Source organism: Dichotomopilus funicola (genome assembly GCF_033296635.1).
Source record: "Dichotomopilus funicola strain CBS 141.50 unplaced genomic scaffold C8A04scaffold_6, whole genome shotgun sequence".
Lineage (NCBI taxonomy): Eukaryota > Fungi > Ascomycota > Sordariomycetes > Sordariales > Chaetomiaceae > Dichotomopilus > Dichotomopilus funicola.
In genome coordinates, this window is record NW_026944027.1 from 256244 (window position 1) to 282376 (window position 26133).

At 55.9% G+C, this 26133-nt stretch overlaps 7 protein-coding genes across 7 annotated transcripts; 3 read left to right on the top strand and 4 right to left on the bottom strand.

Moving 5' to 3' along the window:
* Window positions 1-1063: 1063 nt before the first annotated feature.
* C8A04DRAFT_34659 (NUDIX hydrolase domain-like protein) lies at window positions 1064-2120 on the bottom strand (the record flags this gene model as incomplete). The annotated part of the gene is made up of 3 exons (XM_062782906.1): window positions 1064-1299; window positions 1453-1791; window positions 1928-2120. The coding sequence occupies 3 exons, from the start codon at window positions 2118-2120 to the stop codon at window positions 1064-1066; spliced, it is 768 nt and encodes a 255-aa protein (XP_062640134.1).
* Window positions 2121-2924: 804 nt separating this feature from the next.
* C8A04DRAFT_34660 (ethionine resistance-conferring protein 1) lies at window positions 2925-5107 on the bottom strand (the record flags this gene model as incomplete). The annotated part of the gene is made up of 3 exons (XM_062782907.1): window positions 2925-3012; window positions 3093-3421; window positions 3518-5107. 3 exons carry the CDS (start codon window positions 5105-5107, stop codon window positions 2925-2927), a joined length of 2007 nt encoding a protein of 668 aa, XP_062640135.1.
* Window positions 5108-5971: 864 nt separating this feature from the next.
* C8A04DRAFT_34661 (nucleolar pre-ribosomal-associated protein 1) lies at window positions 5972-9576 on the top strand (the record flags this gene model as incomplete). Its single annotated transcript, XM_062782908.1, has 2 exons — window positions 5972-6128; window positions 6236-9576. The coding sequence occupies 2 exons, from the start codon at window positions 5972-5974 to the stop codon at window positions 9574-9576; spliced, it is 3498 nt and encodes a 1165-aa protein (XP_062640136.1).
* A 1222-nt stretch (window positions 9577-10798) lies between these two features.
* C8A04DRAFT_9559 (uncharacterized protein) lies at window positions 10799-13587 on the top strand (the record flags this gene model as incomplete). The annotated part of the gene is made up of 3 exons (XM_062785531.1): window positions 10799-10896; window positions 11006-11139; window positions 11225-13587. 3 exons carry the CDS (start codon window positions 10799-10801, stop codon window positions 13585-13587), a joined length of 2595 nt encoding a protein of 864 aa, XP_062640137.1.
* A 1419-nt stretch (window positions 13588-15006) lies between these two features.
* Window positions 15007-17455, bottom strand: C8A04DRAFT_34663 (DNA mismatch repair protein Mlh1; the record flags this gene model as incomplete). Its single annotated transcript, XM_062782909.1, has 3 exons — window positions 15007-17013; window positions 17100-17279; window positions 17363-17455. The coding sequence occupies 3 exons, from the start codon at window positions 17453-17455 to the stop codon at window positions 15007-15009; spliced, it is 2280 nt and encodes a 759-aa protein (XP_062640138.1).
* A 1655-nt stretch (window positions 17456-19110) lies between these two features.
* Window positions 19111-19918, top strand: C8A04DRAFT_25336 (uncharacterized protein; the record flags this gene model as incomplete). Its single annotated transcript, XM_062779519.1, has 2 exons — window positions 19111-19217; window positions 19279-19918. The coding sequence occupies 2 exons, from the start codon at window positions 19111-19113 to the stop codon at window positions 19916-19918; spliced, it is 747 nt and encodes a 248-aa protein (XP_062640139.1).
* A 2566-nt stretch (window positions 19919-22484) lies between these two features.
* C8A04DRAFT_9500 (uncharacterized protein) lies at window positions 22485-25227 on the bottom strand (the record flags this gene model as incomplete). Its single annotated transcript, XM_062785507.1, has 2 exons — window positions 22485-23724; window positions 24611-25227. The coding sequence occupies 2 exons, from the start codon at window positions 25225-25227 to the stop codon at window positions 22485-22487; spliced, it is 1857 nt and encodes a 618-aa protein (XP_062640140.1).
* Window positions 25228-26133: the final 906 nt, after the last annotated feature.

Consider the following 26133-nt stretch of genomic DNA (forward strand, 5'->3'; position numbering starts at 1 on the left):
TCTGTCGGTCGACCACTTCGTCGGTCGGTCGGGAGGTCGGACGGTCCTTCGGCCTTCTCGGAACGGGGCGAGAGGTGGGTGTGGCGGTCGGAGTGGGGGGAAGATATGCGCCGAGACCCGGACATCTCAGATCGTGAGCAAGGGAAGGGGGCACGGGCACAAGAGAACAGGGGAGCCAAACAAGGGAGACGGCATGGGAGGGATACGTAACATCAGAAGTGTTCGTCCGACCATAACGTTCTAGTGCTGAACATGCTTCATCCTGAAAACCGCTCATCACCTAAAGATGGTATGATGAGAGAGATAACTACCTGGTTAGCATGGATGTCGAATGCAGAATGAGAATGCAGACAGGACGCAGTCGGAAACACACAGTGGTCCGGAACAAGCCTCGCTGGCTCGGCGGTGTGGGGCAGCCCGGCATGGCGTCCGCCTCACCAATTCATGTCCCAATCAACGATCAGCAGCGCCCAGAACGCCCGGTTCAGATCCATTGACAGATCATCTTTGGGGGCATGGGGCCTTCGGGTTTGCAGGGGGGGTCAGGTGATGGTGTTGATGAGGTCCCCTCAGAGGGGGTTGTTTGTTGGTTGTTTCCCCAATCTCATAGGGTGACGTCGTGGGAAAGGCAAGTTGAGGCGAACAAGGGTCGGAGGATGTTGACCAGAGTCCATAAGCGCCAACGGCAAAAGGCGGCCTTGGACTTCTTTATCACGTCGCATACCCCCCTTCGGAAAATATCAAGTGTAGCCGCCATAGAAATGCTCAAAATTCCCCGTCCTTGCTATATGCTTTCCTCCCAATCTCAAGCCTGGAAGACCCCCCGTTTTGTTCGGAATCCTGCTGTGGTGATGCAAGGCGCTCAAAAAGGAAGCATGCAGGCTCCTTGCGCGGCTTCTTACTTGCTCGTGGTAGAGCGGATATCTTAGGCTTTAAATCAAAACCAACAACAACAACCGACGCCAACCAACTCTTCACGAGGCCCCATCATCCCGCACGGCGCGTGCTGCCAGCCGACGGAGCACAGATGCACCCGTATTCGCACTTCCTTCTTCGTACCCTATCACAGCATACGCCGGATCTCTGGCTCGTTCAGGTACTGATCCAAGCCCGAATCGAGGTGCTTCCACCAGTCGAAAAGCATGGAATTGCAGATGAGCTTGAACCAGGGCGTGAACTTGAGGCTCGGGTCCTCAAACATCTTCTTGAGCTGCTCAGCGGACACATACTGGGTCGCCTGCACCTCGTTCTCATTCGGGGCAACATCGACATTGGCCTTGATGAACAGGATGTAGTCAACTAGAGAGAAGAGTGGACGGAAGCCCACGTTGTCAGCATGCATGTCCTGCACGGGTGCATGGGAACACACGGGATCGCGGGATGTGACGTGTGTGGTTGCTCGGGAGCGGATGCTCGGGAGGAGAGAAGGAAGAAAAGGGGACAGCTGCGTACTCTCGTGCTCGCCCCATTGGCCGTCACTCGGCGCCTTGTAGTGGATGCGCGTCAGGAAGCGGAAGTCCTCCAGCGGCACCTGCTCCTTCTTGATCCCGAGCTCGTGGTCCAGCTTGCGCTGGGCCGCATTCTTGACGCCTGCCACGGCGTCGGGGAGGTTGGACCCAGTCTCGTTGGACACATGTAGCGGGTGCGAGCAGCACGTGTTAGTCCACATGTCGGGGAACGTGATCTTCTCCGTCGCGCGTTGCTGCAGGAGCAGCTCGTTCTTGTCGTTGAACAAAAAGACGGAGAAGGCCCGGTGTAGCAGACCCTTGTTGATGTTCGTCATAAGGTGGCCTGCTCAAGGAAAACCCCGTTGTGTTAGCCCAATCCGTTGCCTCAGCTGCATCTGTCTGTTGACACACGCCCGGGCTCTGAAGCACGGAGCTGCGTGGCCAATGGGAGGTGCGAGTACGCTAGGTTAGGTACTCACAAAGTTTCTTGCTTGCTGTCCCGATTGGCAAATCGTTCTCGTCTGTGACGATGCACACCTCGTCCATCAGGCGGATCTGCTCCTCATCGTGGCCCTCAAGCGCCGCACCGCTGGTGTCGATATCCGGGAACAGGCGGAGCATCGCATCGGCCGTGATCGGCCCCGTTGTGGTGGCGGTCGTTGATGTCGACATTGTGCTGAGACCTCTAGGGCTCTTTCGTGATTGAAGATATGAAATTGTATGTACTAAAAGAAAAGTATCCGGCTTAGATGGGTTTGAACGTATTTTGGGAGAGGTAAACCCAGCAGTGGGGAAGGCAAGAGCCAGGGACGGCGAGATCAACCCACCGCTTTTATAAGACAAGCAAGTGCATGCTCAACAATTCTTTCTCGCTCCGGGCGGTTGCCGACAAGGGCCGGCCGGCGAAAGTGGCGGACCCTTGTCAATTTTTGGGGGAGAACCCCGCTAGCTATCGGGCTGGCGCGGCCGGGCTCCAGTGGCTCTGTGCCCTGTGCCCCTTTGCCCCTCACTGCCTGACCCCCGAAGTGAACCCTTCCCCAGTTTCACGGCCGCCCGCTGACTAAGCGCCCTGAGTAAGAAGGCCGCAGGCTGTAGTAAGAGCAGTACCAAGCACTGGCGAACAGTAGTCAGAATTTAAGACCGAGTTGTAGTAAGAGAGAAGACTCAGAAAAGGCACAGTCACTTTTTCAGCTCGGCGACAGAGACAAGGCAACCAACCAACTTGAAAAGAGAAACCCGCGTTGTCATCGGACTTGGGCAGCAACTAACGGGTTCGGCTTGCATTTTTATCTTTCTCCACACTTTAACCCAAGTCTACCGCATTTCAACATGACAGGGCATTACATACATACATACATCATCCTGGTCTCGTCCCAAGTACACGTTGTCTATCCAAAAGAGATGTATCCAAAAGATATAGTCGAGTGTTTTATAGAACGGACGACTCTCCATTCATCTCATCAATTCTGGGTAAAATTACCCCGCCGCATTCCGGCGCTCGGCTTCCCTAGCCACCTCATGCCAGTCAACACGCCATGTAAACCAATACTCGGCCAACGAGACGCTGTATGAGGTTAGCGGTATTGTCATTTTGAAAGGAGCGGAAAGGACACCGGGTAAGTAAACAGCGTAGGAAACACTCACATTAACAGCCCGAACATAACACCAATCCACAGCCCGGTCAGCTTCCACTCCAGGCCGAACCCCAGCCCGAACGAAATAGGCAACGCTACCAGGTAGTAGCACACCAAGTTGGCATACCCGCCAAACTCTTGACGACCGATACCCCTCAGCAGCCCGTGCGAGACTGCCGCCATGCCGTCGAACAGCTGCATGACGGCGCAAACGGGCAGAGTCTGGGCCACGATCTCGATAACAGCCGGATCTTGCGTGAACAGAAGCGGGATATGGTATCGGAAAACGAAGAGGAGTGTAACGTTGAACAAGCCGACCAGCACGCCGCCCACGGTGGTCTACACCGGAAAACTTGGTTAGTAGTTGATCAACTCGCAAGAGCAAAGCATATGGATAGGAAACTGTAAAAAATATAAACAACGAAAAAGACTCACAACTTTGGCCGACGTCTTGGCGGCATCGACCAACTTGGCCCCAATCAAATTCGCCAAGCGAGTCGAACCGGCAACAGACAGTGGGAACGGAATCTGGAAGGTCGTGCTAGTCACAGTCACCAGCACACTCTGCGCAGCGAGGTACGTGACGCCCAGCCGAGCAGACGCCAGCGTCAAGATCTCGAAGGCAAACCACTCGGCCACGACCATGATCATTCCCGGTAGCGCAAGCCGAATCATGGGGCCCCAGTTCCGTAACGCACTGCGGCGGAACCCGCCCCAAGCTTGGGACCCGTCAATCTTCCAGACATACAAGAAGAGCAGTAACGGCAGCATATTTTGCGTGATGGCAACTGCCATTGGCGCGCCAACAAACCCGAATCCTAACTTCCACACAAACAACCAGTTCATTAGGGCGTTTGCCGGCGCGGCGATCAGCAGAACATAGGTGGTGGCATGGAACAAGCCCTGCGCCTGGACGAACCGCTTTCCGCCCTCAAACGCGGCGTACGCCGGCGTGCCGAGCAGCACGATGCGCAGGTAGCTGGCAGCTAGTGCAGCACTGTCAGGTTCAATCATGGACGCTAGGATGGACTCAGCGCGCAGCCAGATGACGGCAACAGGGATCAGGAGCAGCAACAGGAAGTAGGTCATACGCTGCAGCTGCAGGCCGACCAGGTGCTTGTGGCCCGAACCAAAGGCTTGCGCACACAACGTGTCCAGGCAGGTTGTGAGCCCCTGGATGGGCGCGTAGCAGGTGATGGTGGCCGTCATGGTCGCCAGCGATACGGCGCCCAGCTCCAGCGTGCCGAGCCGACCGACCGCGAAGATAGACGACACGTTCAGTGAGTATTGCAACATGAAGGTCACAACCAGCGACCGCGAGTATACCGCCAGCGTCTTGGCCTCCCGCTGCCACGTCGTCCGGATCTGCCCGGCCGCCACGGCGGCTTCCCACTGTTCGTTGAGACCCTGAGGCTGTTCCTGTGCGCCGGAAGAGTGGCGGCGGCCACCCGAGGCCGGTAAAAGAGGGGAGTTCTCATCGGGAATCACGACGATGCGTGGGGGGCCGACGGCCGCCTCCTCATCGTTCCCAGCCGGCAACGGCACTTTGGTACTGAAGAGGCGCCGGTACAGCCCCGACAGCTGACCACTAACGCCCTTTCTCGGCGCCTGGTGTTTGGGCGGGAGGATGTGATTGTCACGCAGCAGTGACCGCTCAGCATCCCGGCTACGGGTACGCTCCGAGCGGGTGAGCACGGGTGGGTCGTCTAGGGCGCCGGGGCCGAGGGCAGGCCGGGTGGTTCCGAAGGCGATGCCGCTCGGCCGGCGGTACAGCGTCGGCCCCGCGAGGTCGTCAACGCCGTCGTCTTCCTCAGCTTCGTCGTCATCCCCGAATTCGACGGCGTCGGCGTCCACAGGTACGTCCTCGTCCTCATCGGAACACTCGGCCAAGTCCCGAGCGAGCAGGTCTTGCGCTAAGGGCGAGGCAGAGCGGAAGGAGGAGGCAAACGCCGATTGGATGTCGTGGTGAGCAGCCGTGGAGCCATTCTTAGCCGGGATAGGCTGTGACCCGGGGCTAGAAGGCATTTTTTGGTGTTTTATTGTTTTGGCGGAGATCCAGTGCGGAGCGGTTCTTGGTAACTTTGTCCGTGAACTCACTAAATCAAAGTGGTGATGCGGGCCGGCAGTGCGGTCGCCGTCTCGGCGCCGGATGTGACGTCGGCCTCGGGTCAGACCGGTCGGCCAACGAGGATCAAAAGAAAATTGTTATTTCTCCTCGGACTCCTTTCGGACCGGATTTCCTGGCAACGAGGTAACTTGGACCCGGGTTTCTAGGTCGACAAGCGCCGAGACTGCAACCAAGACTCGGTTCAGTCTTCGTGAAAGAATAAGAAGGATCAAGACTCCAAACGCGCTTCTCCTAACTAACGGGCGGCGAAATAGATACAACACGCATGCAGTTGAAATAAAAAAGATAATGTTAGGTTTAAAAATGCTAATACCCTTGGCGTTGACCTGAGAGTTTATGAACCCAGGGAGCCAACCACAACCTGGAGTGGCGAGCAGTTGGAAAACATATATAAAGTCACTGGAAGGATGGGAGAAAAACCAATTTGTCTTATGTCAATGGGAAGGGCGAAGTAACACCGGCAACCGAGATCGCACAGCGCTAAACTCAACGTGGTAAGTGGAGGATGGATTCCTCTGTTTCGGGGCATCCAGACACAGGCAGTGCAGGACGACTCCTCCGTCTGAAGTGGGGTGACGTCGAGTTGCAGGGGTGGCTTATCGTGTTATCGAACACGCTATCCTATGATAGGTAAGCGGTGAAAGTAGGCAGAATACTGAAATTCCACTCTAAAAGTCACCCATGTCCATTGAGCAGTGGAAAGTTTCCAGAGCGCAAACGGGTGGAAGCCAGCCCAGAAATTGTTGTTCCAACGCGCAACAATGGGGAAACGGTTCTCTCACGCGCCTGATGGCGCAGGCGCGTCACGTAAGAGGATAAAGATTGTCCATGAAGCGCCAACTTCGGAAGATATTCATGCTAGCAGGCAGTTACAGCAATTGCTTGCTTTCAGTCAAGACCCAGTGCGGGCGCGGCACGGTGCGTCGTCTTGCTGCAAGGCCGCTTTCTCATTTCGTTTTGCCTCTCTCCTGTTACCGCTGTTTCTTCTTCAATCTTCTTTACTCAACTCTGACTTCGAATTGCAGGGCTACAATCCTTTAAAGTCTTCCTCGACGACCTGCTCAATCCCGAAAGCGACCATGTCGACCGACCCAGGATTCTCCGGGACTACCTCCAGTTTGCGCGACCTGCCGACGACGACGAAGCCTCTGCCTACCTCCCAGATATCATGCAGACATGGAGTTATGCCGGCCAGATCAACAATGACAATGTCATGTCCGCCGTCCCCATCGTCCTTGCCCTCCTCCTGAAGTTGCTCTCGCAGTCGCTCGAAACGGTTCCCATCGGTCTAGGCATATGCAGGACCCTGCTCCAAAAACGCCAGCAGGAGTTAATTGCTCGCAATTTATCGGCCGACAAGGGGAAGGCTTTTATCATCTCCCCAACTCTGAGGATGCTCAAGGAGGTCGTCAGCTTTGATGGAGGTGCCGTCGCACGACCCCTATTTCGCGCGAGGGCCAACACGCTCAAGTCGCTGGCACGGAATATGGGCATTGTTCATATTGGGGAGGAGGCCGAAGACCTCAAGCGGCCGTCTGCCCGTACCAATGCGATCCTTTTCTTTTTGGACGCCCTCAAGTTTCTTCAACCGGAAGCGAAGAAGGAGTTGTTGTGTCAGAGGGATATTGTTTCCGCCTTGACACGGGATGTCAAACAGGACCCGCCATATCTTGTACGGACGCTTCTACAGGAGCTCCGCAGCCGCGTTCTTCTCGATGATAAGCTTGCACGCGAAGCCAAGTCCAACTTGCTGAACGCATCTACGCTTACCCGTCTCTCTGCACTTTACCAATACCGCTTAGAAGCGCGTGGAGGTGTCGATGACGAGGCGCCTATCGCCGACGTTGCTCACGATTTCCTGGTCACCGCATGCACAAACCCGGCCTGCGCTGTGTTGAGGCAGGATTCGGGCTTTTACCCACGAGAAATTGACACCAATACCGCTATTTCTCCCGCCGAGCTTGACGACTTGGGACTTGAAGCCATCGTCTGGATGAACAAGTTCAAGAACGAGGTGCCAGTCCGGAATTACACCTTGTCAAACTTCTTGCCGAACCTGCGCCCCTGGTCGAGTGTAAAGCAGAGTGAGCTTATCACTTCTATCTTTAAGGTTGCACCAGAGTTGGTCGCCAACTATTTCCTGACCAACAAATCGTTTACTTTTGAGCCGAAGCTTTCGGCAACGTGGATCGGATACGCCGCCTTCCTCTTCAACACAGTCACTCTCCCTCTTCCCAACTTCTTCTGCCGCGGGGCAGCCTTCTCCGAGCTACCACCGCCAACCTCCATCGTCATTGATAATATTCTCCCGCTCCCGTTGAACCAAAAGGCGCTATCTAGGAGCCTTGCAAACAAGTCGAACATGATTCCGTTCTTTGCGACAAGGATACTAGTCGTTGCGATCGAAAAATTGGACCACGCGATCAAAATGCACCAAGACCCTTCTCATTCCAACAAGACGGTTTGGGCGGAAGCGGCACGGAGGCTTGTGGACGAATTTTGCCAGCGCAGTCCCGGAATCCAGGAAATGATCAATTCATATCGCTCGATACCTGACGGCGACATCCTGCACCGGGAGGCAGCAAGCCGGCTCCTGCGCCTCTGCTATGAAGTATTGCCGCAAGTCGCCCTCATGGCCAAGTTTGACGTATCTCCATTCCTTGAAAAAGCGCTTGGCCGTTTATCGACACAAGCGTCCGACGACCCCAGAGATTCTGCACTCGGTCTGAAGGAGCTAGAAAACCTGTTGGCCATCGCCGGCTATTCTCCCGGCATGCGGTGGTTTGTGGCGTCCGAGGGCATGTTGCTTTCTCCGTTCACGCTGCTGCTGAAAGTCTGTGTCGATGCTCCCCGTGGGGTATCGCTGGAGGCAATACGAGAGATCCTGAACTTCATTGCGGTGGAGCAGCAGCTGGTGCCAGCTAACGAGAAACATCCTGGTTTGCTCGTGCTGCTGGATGCATTGCAAAGTCTGCGGCATTCCAAACCGGAAGCGGTTGTGAATATCTGGTCGTTCCTAGATAATTGCCTCACGCGCTGCGCCAATACTCCAGTCAAGTACGTCGAGAAGATGCAGGAGGCTATTCAGGAGGCGTCCGACTTAACAGGCCAAGATCTGTCTGGGACGATCGCGAGCCCTATTACTGTGGCCTTGCTGGAGCAGCTTCCGTTTGCGGCAGCGAAGGAGAATGGAACGGTCACCGTCAAAGCGCTTGGCATCTTCCTGCCCAAGTTCCTGGGCCTCTCCGTCAGCGCTGGAGAAAACAGAGCGCTGTTGGAGCTTATTTTCACCAAAATGACGACACACCTAGCAGATAATAAGGGTAAACTTGCCAAGGCAGGCGTCCCCAAAGGGCTCGAGTTTGAGTACAACAAACGCCCAACCGCTGCGGGAACTAAGGCGAAGCAGTCCAAGGCTGCTGCGTCAGCGGCAGCGGGCAAAGAGGACTCCCAGCCGAAACAACCGGTGATGGATGTCGAAGCCTTGGAAGAAACACTCCATGTACCTGACGGCCTCGAGGCGGACAACTCAGCACTCGTCAAGTGGGCAACTAAGACTGCCGACGAGCTCGTCGACGACGGCTACCTAACATCTCTCATCGCCCTGCTCGTATCCGAGCACGCCAGCATACGCAAAGAAGCCCTTGTCAGCATCTTAAAAGCGGCAGCCAAGATCAAACAGTCCGAGTACGAAGAGAAAGACCAGATCTGGCTGCTCCTTTCCGAGCTTGCCGAGACGGCCCGGGAGAACAACACCATCAACGACACGCCGCTTCCAGGCCCGATCGTTGCTTTCGCCACCCACGCTCTCACCGTCCTACGTGACCCGCTCTCCTCCCTCTACGGCAAAGTCAACAGCTTCCTCACCCGTGGACCCACCTGGGCTCTCGACCGGCTCCCACTCGTCGACGAGACTCTCTCTGAAGAAACCCCGACAGGCAGCGGGGGGCCGAGCAGCCGCGACAACCCTTATTACGCCCAAATCAACTGGCTGCTGTCATACCTCATCGACGCCCTGCGCACCCCTCAAGACCTCGAGCTATTCCATCGCAAGCGTGCTCGCGGACCGGTGCTGGAACGCATCCTAGCGCTGGCTGCGAATCCATACATGTGGCTGCCGCTGCGGAGCCAGGTGCTACGACTGGTGTATCGGGCGACCGGCATCGAGGGTGGTAGCACGACGTTGACGACAAGGTTTGGGATTGTTAGCTGGTTGGAGGCGAGACATGCGGGCTGTGAGGATGGAGATGGAGACGGAAAAGAGGCGGCGATGTTGGGGGGGCTGAAAAGGAGGGTTTGGGAGACCTGTGATCAGGAAAGGGTTAGGGTTTGGAGTAGGGGTGGGCTAGGGGGTGGGAGGGTGTAAGTTGCGCGAGACTGGGTTGTTTTGTGTGTGTTTGGAGTGTGTATTCTGCATCTATAATGGAGTGGGATCCTCTAGTTCAGCGTGCCATATATAATGTTGCATGATGTTCTGTGTTCCAAGACTTGTTGATGTCGTTGTCTAGCATATGGTTGAGAGTCGGCAAGAAATAATGAAATCAGAATTCAATAGCTCCAAAGTATTTGAATGAAACACACGCACTCTCTATTTAGACTTGTGACCTCTTTGAAGAACTGGTACCTCCTTTTTGAGCCCGCCTTTCCCTCATGAATCAAAAACCGCCTTACCCTTGTACCTTATGGTTGAATGTCACGGGAAGGTTGTTAGTCTCGCACTCTACACTCGTGTGTAGATGTGGCCCCACTACTTTCATCAATCGCCGTTGATTCTTGGCCCGGCTGGGCACCCCCGACCCTGTGCCCCTCTTTACTACCCCTGCACACCCCAACCCTGGCCAAGTGTGGTCCGTTGTGGCCCGGGCCACTTGAAATATTGACTTGATCGCCCGCAACCTGCCACAGGCGGCAAACTAGGTCGACCGACCACAGGAGCCCAAAACCGACCAAAACCCATCAAAGCTTCCACAACAACCCGACCACCACCCGCTTCCATTGAACAACGCATCAATCCTCACTACCGCCCGCTACACCTACAAATCGCGCACCTTCTTGCACCAAGCAAAGAACCGACGCAAACCTGCATTTTCAGCAGCCATTTCGAGACCCAAACCCGACTGGTTGCCGGGAAACCCAGCCCCTCCTTCCTGCATTTTCACTCTTCCTGATAATTGCTTTTCGATCTCCGTTTGCCGTGTTCCGCCCAAGCGATCATCCCACCTCATTTATTCGAAGGAAGCGCACTGCAGCCCACATACCTCGCTCAACTTTCAACTAACCTCAACTCCCACACCACATCGCCTTGAAGAAGCTCTCGAGCAACTTCCTCCAACACCGCTAGCCAACGACATACCATCTCGCGACCTACATCAGCCTTCCACATTCCAGATCCCAGATCCTACATCCCACATCCCAAGACATCTCGCAAGCCACGCCTGCAGCCCGCACCCTGCACACCATACCGCATACCACATCCCCGTCGCTTCTTTCCCCGTGTGCCGGACCCAGACCCCGGCGCATCGCATGCCGGCGGCCTCTCACAACAATCTTTGAGCGGATGCTCGTTGACCCACCAAATATCTGAGACCATGTCGGAACGGTACTCAGCAGAGTTCCTACTGCACCTGCGCGACTCGCCGCTATGCGTGAAGCCTCCAAACCTTCCTCCTGCTGAGGAGTGGATGGGGTATGTCTTCCTATTGTTCTTGGGCTCACTCCTTCATGCCACCCTAGCACTGGCCAGTCCATTCTTACTTCCATGTGTGCTCGATTGCTAACATTTGACTTCTTTCTAGACCACCCCCGGAGACCTTCCGGAACCAACAGAAGGCCGCTGGCGACCGCCACAAACCTGGCGATGGCGGGGCGCTGCTAACTCAGGACAACAAACGCCCCACTCACGACCGCAATGGGTCTAGAAACTCTGCGAGTATGTACACTGCCCTGCCCGGCAGCTTAGCTGGCTGGCCCTTCATCGTCCCATGTACCTGATTTGACTGACTGGTATTTTACAGACCCGGACGAGATCATTCTTGGGCCCCCACGAACCAGCTTCGCATCGGCATCTGCCACATCAATGCGTGGCCCCCGAAATGGCGAAGCCGAGAAGGGATTTAGAGACACCGAGCGCAACGACCGCTTCAACTTCCGCAACCGTACCGGCGACTCGGAAAACCCCGCCGATAGATTCAGCAGAGACACAAGAGAGGGTCGCAACAATGGCTTCCGCCGCCGCACCGACCAGGACCAGGACAACGAAGGCTGGAGTACCGTGAAACCACGTAAGAGCTTTGGTCACGAAGGCGCCGAGCGTTTCCATGGACGTATGGGAGGTGTGGGCAATGATCGCTTTGCCCCGCGGGACGACACTCGACGTACGCGTGAGCGTGATGACCGAGAGGGAGGAGAACGTCGCAGCCGCAACTTTGAGCACCGTCCGCGAGACCAAGAGGGTGATGAGCCCGAGACACCACGCCGCAATGGGCTTCCTCGGGGCAAGACGGAGTCTTGGTTTAGGGATAATGCCACTGGTAGTAGCTCGGAGGCCGCCCCTCCTCTGTCCCAGCGTGAGCGAATCGATAGGGCCAAGAGTTGGCGTGATCGAGACCCGGAAGATAAGCCGAACGACAGATATGGGGACCGGAATGACAAGGGTTATGATCGGAGGTGGGATCGCGATCGTCATGCACGTGTCGAGAACGACCCCGAGTGGCTGGACGAGCCTCTGGAAGAAAAGACTCAGAGCCACACCGAAGACGATTTGAAGAAATTCCTGGATAGCATGAAGGCGGGCAGGTCGGGCGGTGCCCCGAAGCCGGAGGAGAAGGCTAGCAGCGGGGGCGGAGCATTTGACCAGCCGTTGGCTCCAGCGATTGCTGAGGAGCACAAGGTTGTCTCGGCGCCTGCCGTTGAGTCGGGCCCGGACAAGTTCTTTGCCGCTTATGGGAACTCGGGTATTGACGCTGGCACTCCCACTGCCGAGGCCAAGGACGCCGCAAAACCCAAGGCAGGAAAATCCTCGCGGTTCATGGCCTTCCTGGCACCTCAGGAGGAAACCAAGGCCCGAACGGAGCCTCCAACACCCGCAGCTGTGGCGCAAACAAGCTCTGGCCCTGCACCCACCCAGCAGAGCGATGCTGATAAGGAAGCATTTGCTCTCCTCATCCAAAAACTCCAGCGATCCGGGTTTGGACCGGCCCTGCAATCGGGCGCGCCCCCGGCGCAGACACCCCCCGACAGGTTCCCGGAAACGTCGCCTTTCCAAGGGTTCCAGCAACAGCAGAAGAGTGCTGTCGCCTCTCCCGAGCCATTCCAACAGTATGGCAACGGGAACAACGGTGGCGAAAGGCGTGACGATCTACGCATGCGAGGCTCGCAACATTCTATCCACGACATGATTTCTCCCCGTCCAGCTGGTCTCCCTATGCCGCCTCCGCCCGCAACCCGGCCGGAGCAGGCTTTGCAGGATCTCTTGGCCCAGCGCCACCTCATGCCTAGCCAGTCGAGCACGCGTTCCGAGCAACAGAATATGGTTGCCGTGAACCGCAACCGAGAGTTTCTGGTGGGCCTCATGCAAGGCCAACGCGAATCACCCGACCAGCAACGCGCCGAGCAACACCACCTCATGCGCATGCCCCAACCAACCAAGCAGGCCTCGCTCGCTAACGTACGCGACCGCGAGCAAGATTACCCCCGCGAGCGGAGCGCGTCCCAGCGCCAACAGATGCGCGGCGCTCCCCCCGGCTTCCTCGAAGAGAACCAGTTCCACCCAGGCGATATCGAGGCCCGCCCGCCTATGCAGCCGACCCAGATTTTACAGCGCCCTCCTCCGCCAGGTCTCGAACACCAGATGCCCCCCTTCCACACGGGCGGAGTCAACCCTAGTGCCGGAGGTGGTCAAATGCCCCCTCAGCGACCCATGATCCCCCCCCCTGGGCTGATGAACAACGGTCCCCGCAATATGCCTATGCCGGGCATGTTCCCGCCCAACTTTCCGCCTCCACACGGCCATAGCGGACCTGGCAACTTCCCACCGGGACCCCCTCCTCCCCATGCCGGCGGCCCCCCACCACCCGATGGTATGGGCGGTCCCCCGCCCGGTCCTCCGCGCTCGATGCAGCCTCCTCCCGGATTCTTTGGAGGCCCGCCGCCTGGTTTCATGCCTCCTCCCGGCATGGTTGGTGGTGGTAGTGGATTCCCAGGCCCTGACGGCCCACAAGGCGGCCCGAATCCGGGGCTCGGCCCAGGTCCGGGACATGGTGCTATGGGAGGTGGCTTTGGTGGCTTGCCTAGCCCTTTTGAGAGGCTGGAGCGGATGGGTGGAATGGATAGGCGTGGGATGATGCCGCCGCCTCCGGGGGGATTCCGGGGCGCTTAAACGAGACATACATGCGTCTCCCTTGTCGGTGCGGAGAGTACCGACTGGCCTGGTCACAATCGGTGATCGGCCTGGAATTCCATGCTCATTTGAGATCGTTGAGCATTAACAGCTGGAAGGAATGCTTCGGAGCTGGTTCGAGAATGGGGGGTTCACCGATGCATTGGAGATGGTCGTTGTTAATGAGAGTTTATGTAATGCTTACGTTTTTACCCAGTCTTTTGCTTGGTCTTTCGGAATGGTCTTTAGGCGGTGATCTGCTTTGTTTTCTGTCTTGCTTCGTTTCTCCTTTTCGCACACTCTCTCTCTATTTCCGGCATTCGGCGGACGGTAAATGAGGCTGGGCTGGGATGGGAATTGGAGGCAGCGTAGTTTTTATTCAGCTTTTATTTTCTCGTTGCATTTCGACTTTACTTTTCCCCACTATTCCCCAGTTCTCTTGATTTTCTGGTGAACCGCAAAAAGAAAAGGGGGTTAAAGAATGGCGGGATGGTTGGCCGGCTGGTTGGCTGGCTCGTGAAACGGATGGCGGTTTGATTTTGGGTTTATTTGCACGGAGCTTTCTTGATATCACTTGATATTACGAGTCCGGTTGAGGAAAAGGGAAGTTGACATTGAAAGGCGCTGCTTAACGACTGGTCACGAGCATGAGCATGAGCATGAGCATGAGCACAAACAGGGCGAGGAAACAAAAAACCATGAACGATGGGATGGGTTTCAAGGAAGGTGTTATTCTCGTCTCAACCATTACAATTTCTTTCAACCCCCAGCGAAGCGCTTTTCGCCTTCTTTTTCTTCTTTGTTTTTGGTGTTTAGGTATTGTATTTTTTGGGGCTGGTTAACCAACGATCCGTTCGAAATCTTGCCGAGCGCCGAGCGCCGGGGTGTGCTCGAGGATAGTTCGGATGGATCTCTTGTTCGGTTCGGGTCGGTTGGTGTGATAGGTCGGATGGTTTCTGTCTGAAGTTTGGTGGTTCTCGGCAGTGGGGGGTTGAGGAAGAGTGGCATTTTGTTACAGGTGTGAGGACTTGTTTGTGTATTAGCCCAGGAGGCCAGAGGTGGGAATACAAAGGGATATATATATGTAGGCATTTTTGGTGAGCTTGGCGGTGCAGTGTAATAGTAAATAACATTGGGAAGAAGAAATAAATGTACAGTATAACCCTGCCTGTTCTCGTGCCATGAGGTTGTCTTACTCCTCTGCTAACGCATAGTTTCGCTATGGCTTCCTCTTTGGCATGCTGATACCCGTGATCGATCTTCTTCCTCTCTGCTGGACTCTTTATTTACCAACTTCATATTACATTGCAGCAATGTTGTGTGCTAGCTCCCTTAGCTACAGCATGTCTAGATACATTCGCCATCTAACTATCTCCGCTTCCTAAGCGAAGAGATCTTATTACTTTTTACAACAACATATCAACACCGCTCAAAGACACGGTACAGCCCCTTGAGGTTGGCCGCCTCCAAGATCCCACCCTGCATCAGCGATTTCGTAGCCACCAGCCTCGACTTGAAGGCCGGAAAGAGCACATGCTCAACCGCTCTACGGACATGACTTCGGCGGGCCTTGATCTCGTCGTCAATATCCGGTGTTGATGATGCAGCTTCTTCTCCGCTTTTCTCTGCCTCTGCCTCTGCGTCACCGTTTTCCCCTTCCCCTTCCCCATTGCGAACGGTAGCGGGTAACTGCTCCGGCACGTAAAACGCCGCCAGTTCTCGGAGAAATGTGTCAAAACAGCCCTTTTCTTCTTTCCAGTTGACGTGTGGGCCAAGCCGGAGGAGGAAGCGCGGGAGTTTGACGATGGCTGGGTTATACCCCTTGACGAGCAGCGGGATGCTCATGAGTTCGCCCGTGGGTGAGATTTCGAGTGAGAAATACTCGAGCAGCATCTCGCGTCGCTCAATGAGCTGCTCAGCGACTAGGTCAACGATTTCCTCTACATCAAACTCTTCTTCGCTTTCTTCTTCTCCCTCGGTGGCGCTTGCTTCCGCGGTGGCGTCTTTTTCCTGCTGCGCGGCTAGGCTGAGTAGTTCCCGCAGATCCAGTGGTGGGCTGAACCGGATGACGCCAAAGTTACCAAAGTCAGTCAGGCCCAGCTGGTAGAAGTACTCGGCGCAGACATGGCCGTAATCTACTAAATACAGCTTTACGCCGCCCTGAATGGCGGCCAAACGGCGGCGCTCATCCACGACCCCGACAAACGTGTGGTTGGCGAAGATCTCGGTCAGCTCAACGTGCATCTCCTCACGCACCTCAGCGCGCAGTTCGCGGACGCTGCTAAGTCGGCAAGCTGTGGCCACTCGGTCCACCGTCTCGTACTCAATCACGTCGGCCTCGGCTTGGGTATCGGGCGATGGCCCACCCTTGCTTGCTGCACCGGTGGCCACCGCAGCAGGAGGCAGCATGCTTGTGATCTTCCGCAGATTGGTATCGGTCCGAACAAGGTTACTCTCGTTCCTAGCTGGCGTCTTTCGAGCATTTCCACCACTTGTCTTAGAACTGGGGGTTGTGGCTGACGGTTGCGCGGAAGGGGCAGAAGGCCCCGACCATGTGCCACCTGGGAGCAGGCTCTGGGTGAGGAACGTTCGACTAGCGTCCACCTCAGCTAGCTTGGAGCGAATGTGCTCGCAGATAGCCTGAATGATCTCATCTTCGTTCAAGAAATTTACTTCCCGTTTGGTGGGGTGAACGTTGACATCGACTCGGTGGGGGTCGATCTCAAGACTCAGGTACACAAAGGGGTGGCCACCCTTGGGTAGGAAGGCTGAGTATGTCTGCTCGATGGCTTTGCGGATGTTGGACGACTCCACACATCGATGATTGATAAACAACAGGATGTTGGTCCGCTTAGTGCTGTAATTGGCGTTGGTCGCCAGCCCCTCTGCCTTGAAGGCCCAACGGTCGTCGGATGTGGAGAACTCAGTGAGCTCGTTGGCAACACTGCCCCCGTAAATTTGCCGTATCCTATCAACACATGATGCGGTCGCTTGCACAGCAATGCTCGTCGATGACTCGCCGTGCTTTTTGCAAGAAAATGCGACGTTGGAACAGTGGACGGCGTACCGTCCAACCATGTCGATGATCTTGTTGTACTCGTCTGACGAAGACCGGAAGGCCCGTCGGCGGGTAGGCACGTTGTAGAACAGGTCCTCAACAGTGATCTGAGTGCCTTGCCGACCAGCCACCGGTTTCGGGTCAGGCGACTGGCCGGGTTTGGCGGGAACTAGTTTGCCGCTGTCATAGTATGCCCGCCAAGCGCAGTTGGACTCGCGGGTCTTGGTGGTCACGGTGAGGTGGGCAATGTGGCTAATGCTAGCCAAGGCTTCGCCGCGGAAACCATAGGTGGCTATGGTCTGCAGGTCCTCAAACTTTTGCAATTTGGACGTCGTAAATCGCTCACACAGGATTGGTAGGTCTTCTTTCTGTTTTCTCGGTGAGCGGTGTGCAACAAGCAAGGGGCCGGCGAAGAACAGGGCGAGGGGGGCGAGAGAGAGAGATGGGCACGCACATCGATGCCTGAGCCATTGTCGGTAATCTGCAGTAGCTTGAGGCCGCCGTCCTTGACTAGGACTTCGAGCGACGTGGACCCAGCATCTACGGCGTTCTCAATCAACTCCTTCAATGCATGGACCGGAGCGACGATGATTTCTCCCGCGGCAATCTTGTTTACGACGTCTTGATCGAGTGCCTAGGAAGCAGCTCGGACTTAGCAATCCGAAGCAGGATGCAACCCCAAGTGTTGAACGACTTGTTCATATCTTCATAGCATACCTTGATCCTTCGAGGACCAGCTGTGTCATCGAGCAAATCATCGGCTTTCCGCTTCGCGCCACGGGGCGCATCCACATCCATAGCATCAGTCATCATGCCGTTTCCACGTCGGGCCAGGAAGAAGAGAAAATGGCGGGCGGGGCGGGGCAGTCTCAAACTCGTCAGTTTGAACGCGTTCCTGCCCGTCGTGCTGACTGATGGGCGGCCGCTCTGTGGCACATCTCAGCCTGGCCGATGGTTGGGGACTCAGGTTGGGGGGGAAAAGAAAGTGCAAGGCCACTCAGGTGTGGCCAGGCATCCATGGGCAGATCGCGACTTCCACCTGAGCCCCGTCGGCTGTTTGCGCGTTGCGGGAGGTGCCAAGCCGGGAGCGATGGCGAAGCATGGCTTGACATGTCCGATTTAGGAGTAGCGCAATTGAAGTCTTGGCGTTGTTCTGGAGAAGTGGGGGTGGCCCGGGCGTTCTTCCAGATGCCCACACGAGACTCCGGCCGCCCGGGCTTCTGTTCCACTCGTTTTCGGAACGGTTTCTCGTCTTCTTTCTCGTTTCTTCAACCCGCAATCCTGCACCTCGCTTGAGCCTGGTTTTGCCATCAGGCCGCTCCTCTCGGCGCGGCAAAATAAGCTTTTTCGTCCAACTCCGCCGGGCCGTGACACCATGACCGGCCCCGTTTTCTTCAACGGGTTTCGAATGGCCCGCTAGCATATCGAAACCTCGATCCATCCCGTTACAGCTGCGGCACAGTTGAGGACGCCCAAGGACCACCTCAACAAAATTGTAATGCCATGGAGAATGGTCGAGGCCAAGCTTGAGAAAGAGACCTAGCTGACAAAGGCGCCGGCCGTCTCTAGTCCTTCGACTCTTGGAGCGATGGTTTGCGCGCCGAGTTTCGAAACTGAGCGTCACCCGACTTAGACCAAGCCCGGGGCATTTCCCGTTTGGAGTTTTCAGGCCCAGGCTTCCAGATACCGGTCCCCCTCTCTGCGTAACCAAGCCACACTGCCCGAGAGGCGAAGCTTCCGCGCGGCTAGACGGCGAGATGCCGGACTGTGCCCCTGTTCTTTCGCCCGCTGCCGCGATACCACACCCCCCCCCCCCCCCCCCCCCCCCCCCCCCCCGCCCAATCTTCCCCCACACTGTGACCATGTCGCCTCGGCGCTGATGCATCCAACGGTTGGCACGCCCGGGCCAACGATTGCCTGTCCGTACCAACCGACACCCCGCGGTACCTTTCCGTCCCCTGCGGGACTAGCGCGATGCGTTGGGATGGCACAATGGCTTGTGGCGATTGAGTTACATTTTCGAAGTACCTAGCGAAGCAGCGTGCCGTTCCCGTCCTTGCCTGCATACTCTCCCGATCAACCCGTGTACTTGCTCCCTGCAGCCCTGTCGGTTAGGTCACCACACTGGATACCCTACCCCCCCTGCCTCCTTTCACACACCCCCGGCCCCGGGCGGACCGCTGGAACGGGCTCCTACGCGGGGCACACTCAAGTCCTGGGTGAGCAAAAGTCTTTTCCCGCCCTAGTTTTGCTGTCTAGTGACACTTTTGCCTCGACTGCATAGTATCTCTTTAAATATGTGACACTGGCCACTCTGCGGTCTGCTGGCTGCTGGTCTCCTATCACGACCGCATCGATCATGCATAAGGGCCAAGCGCAGCGTCCACCGCGTAACACAACTTACCTGGTAACACAACAGCCGGTTCAACTCGAGTCGACTCTACTCGACGCAACTCGAACAAGTCATGGCGAACGACTCCCCACGAGACATCCCCTGGGTTTCCAGCCCGGACCCAACTGCGAGCGAGGGGAATTCGTCAGTCCAGGTCAACTTTGATTCACTCAGCCAAAGGTAAGCTACTCGCTTTCTAGTGTATCTATCATACATCGGTCTCGACTTACACACGACACAGGGGAAGAAGTGTAGACCGGCGTTCCCCCTCATCGTCAATCCGTCCTTCGCCCTCGCGAGGCGTCCCCGAACACTCATTGGCACGACAAGCCACGGCCAACTCGCTGACCACATTCCTTGCCTCGCAACCGTCATCTCAGCTATCACAGGGCGACCAGCCTCCGCCATCTCCAGAAGACGTGCTCAGAGACCTCATCGATATCCCCGAGTCGACTGGCGATGTGATCAGGAGTTACCTACACGGCGTCAAACGACCACACAACGACGACGATGACGACAACATGGCGGAAGAACCCCATCCAAAACGGGACAAACTCGGTGAGGAACTGGAGAGCATGTCGGGGCCGAACTACTCGCTCTCTTCCATTGTGGTATCATCTGGCTCGTCGCCGTTTTCCTTGTTGGCTGCTTCAACTCCGACCGTTCCAACCAGGACCGTTCCAACCAGCGAGGGGAGCCCTTCCACACCTCCGACGAGGACCACGCTGCCATTGAGACCGCCTCGACGACGGCCACTTCACTTAGCCAACAGGACGGATGTACTGCAGGGTGGGGTGTCAATGGGGTTCGGTCCATCTCATTCCGGACAGGATGAAGCTGAGGATGGGGACGACCAAGAAGGCGGAGAGGGAAACCGGTAGTTGCGGGCTCATGGGAATGTGACTGGAGAAGTCATTGGTGTGAGGTATCAGGGCAGGCAACTTTTTTTTTTTTTCTTTTTCCTATCCTTTGATTTTCCGGCCGTTGTCAGCACGCTGTGAGCGAAAAGGGGTAGAGATGGGGGAGGCAGAAGTTTCCTTTTCGTTTCTTTCTGCGTTTTCTTCTTCTTCTTATCTTTTGTCTTTGTCATCTCTGCATGTGCATGCTTTTCATTTCACATACCACTTTCCCACCTTACATCTCTTTGGACAACACCCGAGTGGGAGTGAACGTTACCTCATTGGCTCTGGTTCGTCTCTCGACCGGGCTACTTGCAACGCAGCCCTGGTCATCGATATCTCCCTTGCATGTCTTCTTCAATTTTCCCTTTCTTTCCTAGCACACTTTCATGTGCAAAGTATGGTAAAAGGAGGGTATACTCAGGGTTTCTCTTACCGGGCAACGTCATATAAAAGTTCTAGCCAATCTTCGCAGTCCTATAGATTATCTCTGGCCAAACAACCGCTTTTGTTTTTTTAAATGAATGAGAGAAAAAATCTCCGACCCGATCGCCGAGATTGCCGACCCGCAGGTGCCGGCAGCCCAAAAAATCTCCGAATCGCTTCCCAGTTAGCCCCCACCGCCAATGGAACACCACTCTCTATTTTCCGAAAAGGCTTGGCAGCCGTTGAGAGGTTCAATCATCTCACGAGTCCGGCTGTCCAGATATCTCCTTGCCGCGGGGTGGGAGATTGGCGGTCTGTGCCGGGCTTACGTTTCTTTGGCCCCTTTCGGATTTCGATATCCCCAACACTCGATGGGTGGCTGGATGGATATGTAAGACCCGGCCATTAATACAATCTCGTTCTCACCGAACACCCCCGACGCAGCTCACGCGAGCCACGCGAGCCACGCGAGCCACGTCTCTTCCCGTCTGACAACGTTACACGACACCAACGGCTTCCCCACTCACGCCGATGAACAACAGCTGGCTAAGGAATTAGGTTGTGGAAGGAATGGGGGAGATGTCAGGAGTTCAACCGTGAGATCTACGGATGGCTCGACTCTGTCAGGTTGTTTGTTTGTTCGTGTGTGGTAGTCCGTGACTAATCCGTGATGGACATAGATACATGTCCGCCTCGTTGTGATGAGATGACGTACGTCTCGGCCCGTAAGACCTATACCAACCCCCCTCCCTTTATACTATTATACCAGATGCCCAATGGAATGCCACCTCCCCTCCCACTCTTCGAACCGAATCAGCCCCATCGTGGGATCGGGTCGAGCTAGGCAATCCATCGATTTCATTTAACCACTCCCCACAGTTTAATCTGACTTCATTTCTCCACATTACACCTCTTTAGATTACCAACCTCTTCCCCGGAAAATGGCAGGAGAGGAGGGGGGGTGATGACAGCCAAGGCCTACCGCATCAATATGCCATTCTGCCGAGGCCGGTCACTACGTTAATCAGCTAAGGTGGTTCCCGGTTGGTCAAACTTTCCCTTGCCTATCCCCCAAAACGGATATCTACGACACCCAAACCTTAACTTGACGTCCACTCGTCTAAAACGGGAAGGGGGGGAGGCTTACAAAAAGCATTCAATCTCCATCCTTCGTTGGGTATCTACCCCATGCTTTATCTTTTCCCACACCTCTACGGTACTTCTTTATTTTCTCTCTTCTTTGTCTTCTTCTTCTTCTTCTACTTCTACTTGTTCATTTTCTCTCTTCCTATTCGTCCCCCTCTTCCCCAACGAGAAAGCGGTAACACACATCAACCCAACGGCTATCGTCTCAGTCACCCGTGCCTAAACTATACACGTGCAGCGCAAGGAGAAAAAAATCCCTTACGCTTTAACCACGCCAGGCCAAAGTCAACATCAGGGTTCCAGTAGAGCCGGGTATACAAGTGAACATTAGTCGATAAGGACGTAGAGAGAGCCACTGAGCATGGTTTGGCATGGCAATAGCAACAATAACGACCATATGGTACATACCATGCTGGCTAGTGCTATTCGAGCATGCACCACTGTGCTTTGCCCATCATCGAAATAGGCCGCGGAAACGATGATACTTTCAAAAATATAATACGGCATTGAAGCGGGTGCGTAAGCACGAAACCTAAAAACCCCCTAAAACAAAAAAGAAAGTATAAAAATAATAAACCCCAAACCATAAAACGCCACTGGTATGCTTTTCCAACATCGCCGAGCCCCCCTAACCGCGTGCCCCGACATGGCTTCATTCGATCATCTTATCATTCGACGCCCTTCCCCTCAGATACGTACATAACTCCTCGACAAATGCACGAAACACAACAACTATGTGCCAAGACATACGGTGGTATCATCCCAAAATATGCAACCCCTTGGATGGAACATCTTCCCCAGGAACGACAAGAAAAAAAGCCAAAATGAAGCCAGGTATCCCAGCCCTAACGCCTGAATCTGCACCTGGCAGGTCCATAAACTGCATCGGCCTCGTCCCCTTCCCCTTCTCCCACTCCGCTCCTGCCTTCAACATAACTCGTCACGTGGAGTGTGTGGGCGCGTCCTGCCACTGCCATCAGGCACTCCTTGTCGTCCCCGGATGTTCAAGTAGACCACCAATGCCCATGCGAGAGGTCTCTTCCCGAGGCTGGTATGGGGGCGGTGGTGGTAGCGACGGCAGTTGCGGTTGTCCTTGGAGCGGCTCAGGATGTTGTGAAGCACTTACGGGCGGGCTCCTTATTCGTGGGAGCGGCAAGATTTGGTAGTCTGCCGCTTGGGATGGGCGAGCTGCCGCGTGGACGTCTGTTCTGGGGGTCTGGTAGGTCCTAGGCGTAATGGGGTACTCAGGCCGATTCGGCGAAACGCCATATGTCGAGGATGAGAGACCAGGGCTCCGTGTGGGCAGCATGTTAAGTGGCCCGCTTGGGGGTGGCCCTGGTTGCCTAGAATCATAGCCAGAGTCGCTTAGCCGTGGCTGTCGCGAGTCAAATGTTGCCGAGAGTGGGGTGGGTTGAGAGTACGATTGCAACCCAACCTCAAAGGAACCGCTCATCTCTCTTAAACTCGGCGAGGGTGTTGGATACGACGACCGGGAGACGCGGCTCAGCAAGAGTACGACGAAGTAAATCGAGTTTTGCGAGGCCAGCCCCGCACGGACTGAGACTTGCCGCACCTGCCCGTCATCTCCTAGGAATGCGAACGTGTCGAGCCAAGGAAGGGGATGTCTTGCCACCTCTTCTGGCGAGAAACCCAAGCTTTGAATCACGGCGTCGGTCCGGTCGCTGAATATTGGCGGTAGATAAGCCGGGTCCTTCCTAGTTTGCTCCTCTTGCGCCTGCTGTTGGAGCCTGGTAGCCCTTGGTCGCTCTTCAGGGGTTAACACGTGGGTGAACTCAAGTCCTGCTACCGACGTCCGACCGACGCCGCTGAGAAAGGAGGACGACGCCTTGGAAAACTCGAGGCCGATCGTCAGGTAAGCAACCGGCTCTTCGGGTGTTCTAGCCGTTGCGATCGACAAGGGGGTGGAGAACACGTTGGTATCAGACACCAGCCCGCGTTCGGGGAACCTCGGCGCAGTCGCTTCAGCTGGCTGAGATTTCAGCACGCGGTACGATTGAATTCGACGAAGAGGATCATCGTAAACCATACCCGGCGGCGGTGGTCCTGGGCCGTACGACGACGACAGCGGCCTCCTCATGCTATCCACGGTGCTTCCAAACCTCGCGCCCTCGTATTTTGTTTGGCTATCATCTCGGAGACGGGGCCGCCCACGCTTCTTGTGCTGCACATCGACACAAGCTCCCTCCTTGTTGGTGCTGATACATCGAGAGCATGGGCGTTGCGCTGTTTCCTGGTCAGCAATGAGGCCACAACATTGACCTCATCCAGAGAGTGAATGGGAAACAGACAAAACAGAAGGGGTATTTAATGCGCAGTGATATTAAAAGCCAGGGGGGGTCCTGTGATCCCGATATAACCCCCGCTCTCGGTTATCACAGATGCGGGAGCAGGCGAGTCCCATGACACATTATCCGCTTGGTAGTGCGTCACATGGGAAAAAGGAAAAGGAAAAATAACACCGAGGAAGGTCGACAAGGCTAGCCAATTCGTCATCGGGAGGGACAGATCGCAGTGTTCTCGAAAGACAGCGGGCCGCCTTGCCGTGGGATGAGACTTCCGCCTTGCAGTAGCGAGCCGTCTGGTCCGATGCAATGGTGTCTTGAGGGTGAAGGGGGTTGGGGGCCAGTAATAGCCCCTGCTTCTAGACCGAGCCAGAAGTGGGTGGAAAAAAGGAAGAACTCGAGAATTACGAATGCAGCCCACTCGGGAAGCATTCTCTCCCGTTCCCGCAGTCCGGGCGGGCCCCGTTCCCAGTGCAACGACAACTCAAATCATTGCGCCGTCTCATATTGAGTGCAGGGTTGTTCTGATGGCGTTGCACGCTTGTGCTTGGCGAACGTTGATTGCCGCGCCTAAACGGCCCCGGAATTGCTCAACAATATGATGTCAATTAATTCCGCAACCCACAACAACGGAGCCGCCGCGCCAATGGCGCCAACTCTAGCCCGGTTGTGCCTTTTTTGGGGCCGTGTTTTTTAATATCGGCGAAAGGCGGGTCGGGGTCACGTACCGTCACATCTACACATTGTTAGCGTTCTTTTTCTTCAGAACTCGAAGTCAGATGTAGCCGCAAGGACGAACCGTAAGTGGGCTTTTTTGCAGGGCACGCAAGCAGATGCCACATGCCCTTTTGCTTTCCGTTGAGGTTTAGGTGTCGTGCTTTGGACAGCATCCCCAATGCCATGATGTCCTGTGGGAGGATACGCCTGTGGAGGGAGCGACCCGGGTTGGTTGTGTGCTGTCGCGCCGGTTTCAGGTCCCGACATGTAGGCGGTTGGTTGAGACGTGGCCTGCCCGAGTGCTGGGGGATAAGGCAAAGACCGCGTGCCTGGTCCGTCAGATCGCGGGAATGCGTATGAGCCTCGCTCCGAAGCCTCTGAAAGGAACAAAGGTGGCTCGCCCGCAGCACCCGCATGTGCTCTCTCGTCGCTTCGTGTTGTCGGGATGCCGCGGTACACATCTCGTGTTGTCGTTTGATGCGCCCCCTCACTTCGTTCGGCAACCCCATGACTGGTCTTGGCCGGGAGCGGCGGAGAGCCCGACATGGGCGGAGATGGATAACTGCCCGGATCCGCAACACCGCCGCAGTCGATTCTAGCTCGTGTGATATCAAGACCAGACAGCGTTGCCCCCGGTATTCCCCGGCGCTGGCCGAAAGACGTCCAAGAATCGTCCACTCCGTGGCCGGTTAGTCGCATGGAGGACGTGGTGCTGATGGAGTCGATGGTGAATGCGTGACTTCTTGATCTCCCCGGTGGGGCGCGTTTAGTTGCACTCGATGGTCCAACTTCAGCGAAGGTTTCCGTGGATGTTTCGCTTCGCAGAACCGATATTGACGTCCAGATTGTTTTCCAGGGGCGTTAATACCGATGGTCGTCACCGGGATCGACGGGTGGTGCAAGGTATAGTGTCAGCCGTGAGGAGGTGGTTCAAGACTCCTCCAGTCTCGAGAAAGTGGGATCCCAACAATATCGCGGGTCAAGAGACGGCGGGATTAACTCTGCATCGGAGAGTCAGAAGAACTAATTCAAGCCCGTCGGAGGGAGCGAGGCCTGTCGTGCTGGGCGGGGGCTTGCGGGGTACAAGGTCCAAATACCCTCCGCAAGTGTTCTCGGGTGCTTCGCGCTCAACTGCCCGCCTTTTTTAGAGAGCGGCGGTTTTTAGATCGGCTGAGTTGAAGCGGGCTGGACTCGGGACTAGCGGACGGGGACTCAGGGATAGGCCACCCGACAAGACGCTCAAGGTCGGACAAGATGCTCCAATGTGAACCCTTCTCAGCGGTGTTAAGAGACCCGGCTCGTGGCACGGCAGACAGCGGTCTCCGTACGATGGGGAGGCAAGCGGGGAACTGCAGGCCGGTCCCGTCACCAGTGAATCTCCCGTGGCATGAGGCCTGGGCGTGAGCCGAAAGATGGGAGAGGAGGGCCTAGACGGGGGGTTGGTTTCGTTGCCGAGGTAGTCGTCGCGGTAGTTGAGTTGTCGTCGTTGCTGTCGTCGGTTTAGGTTGATGTTAGGATCCGAGGGTTGCTCTGAACAGGAGAATCGCCGCCACGTCGAGGGCAACTTAGCAACACAGGGTCAAGCTTAGTCGAGACTCGGCAAGG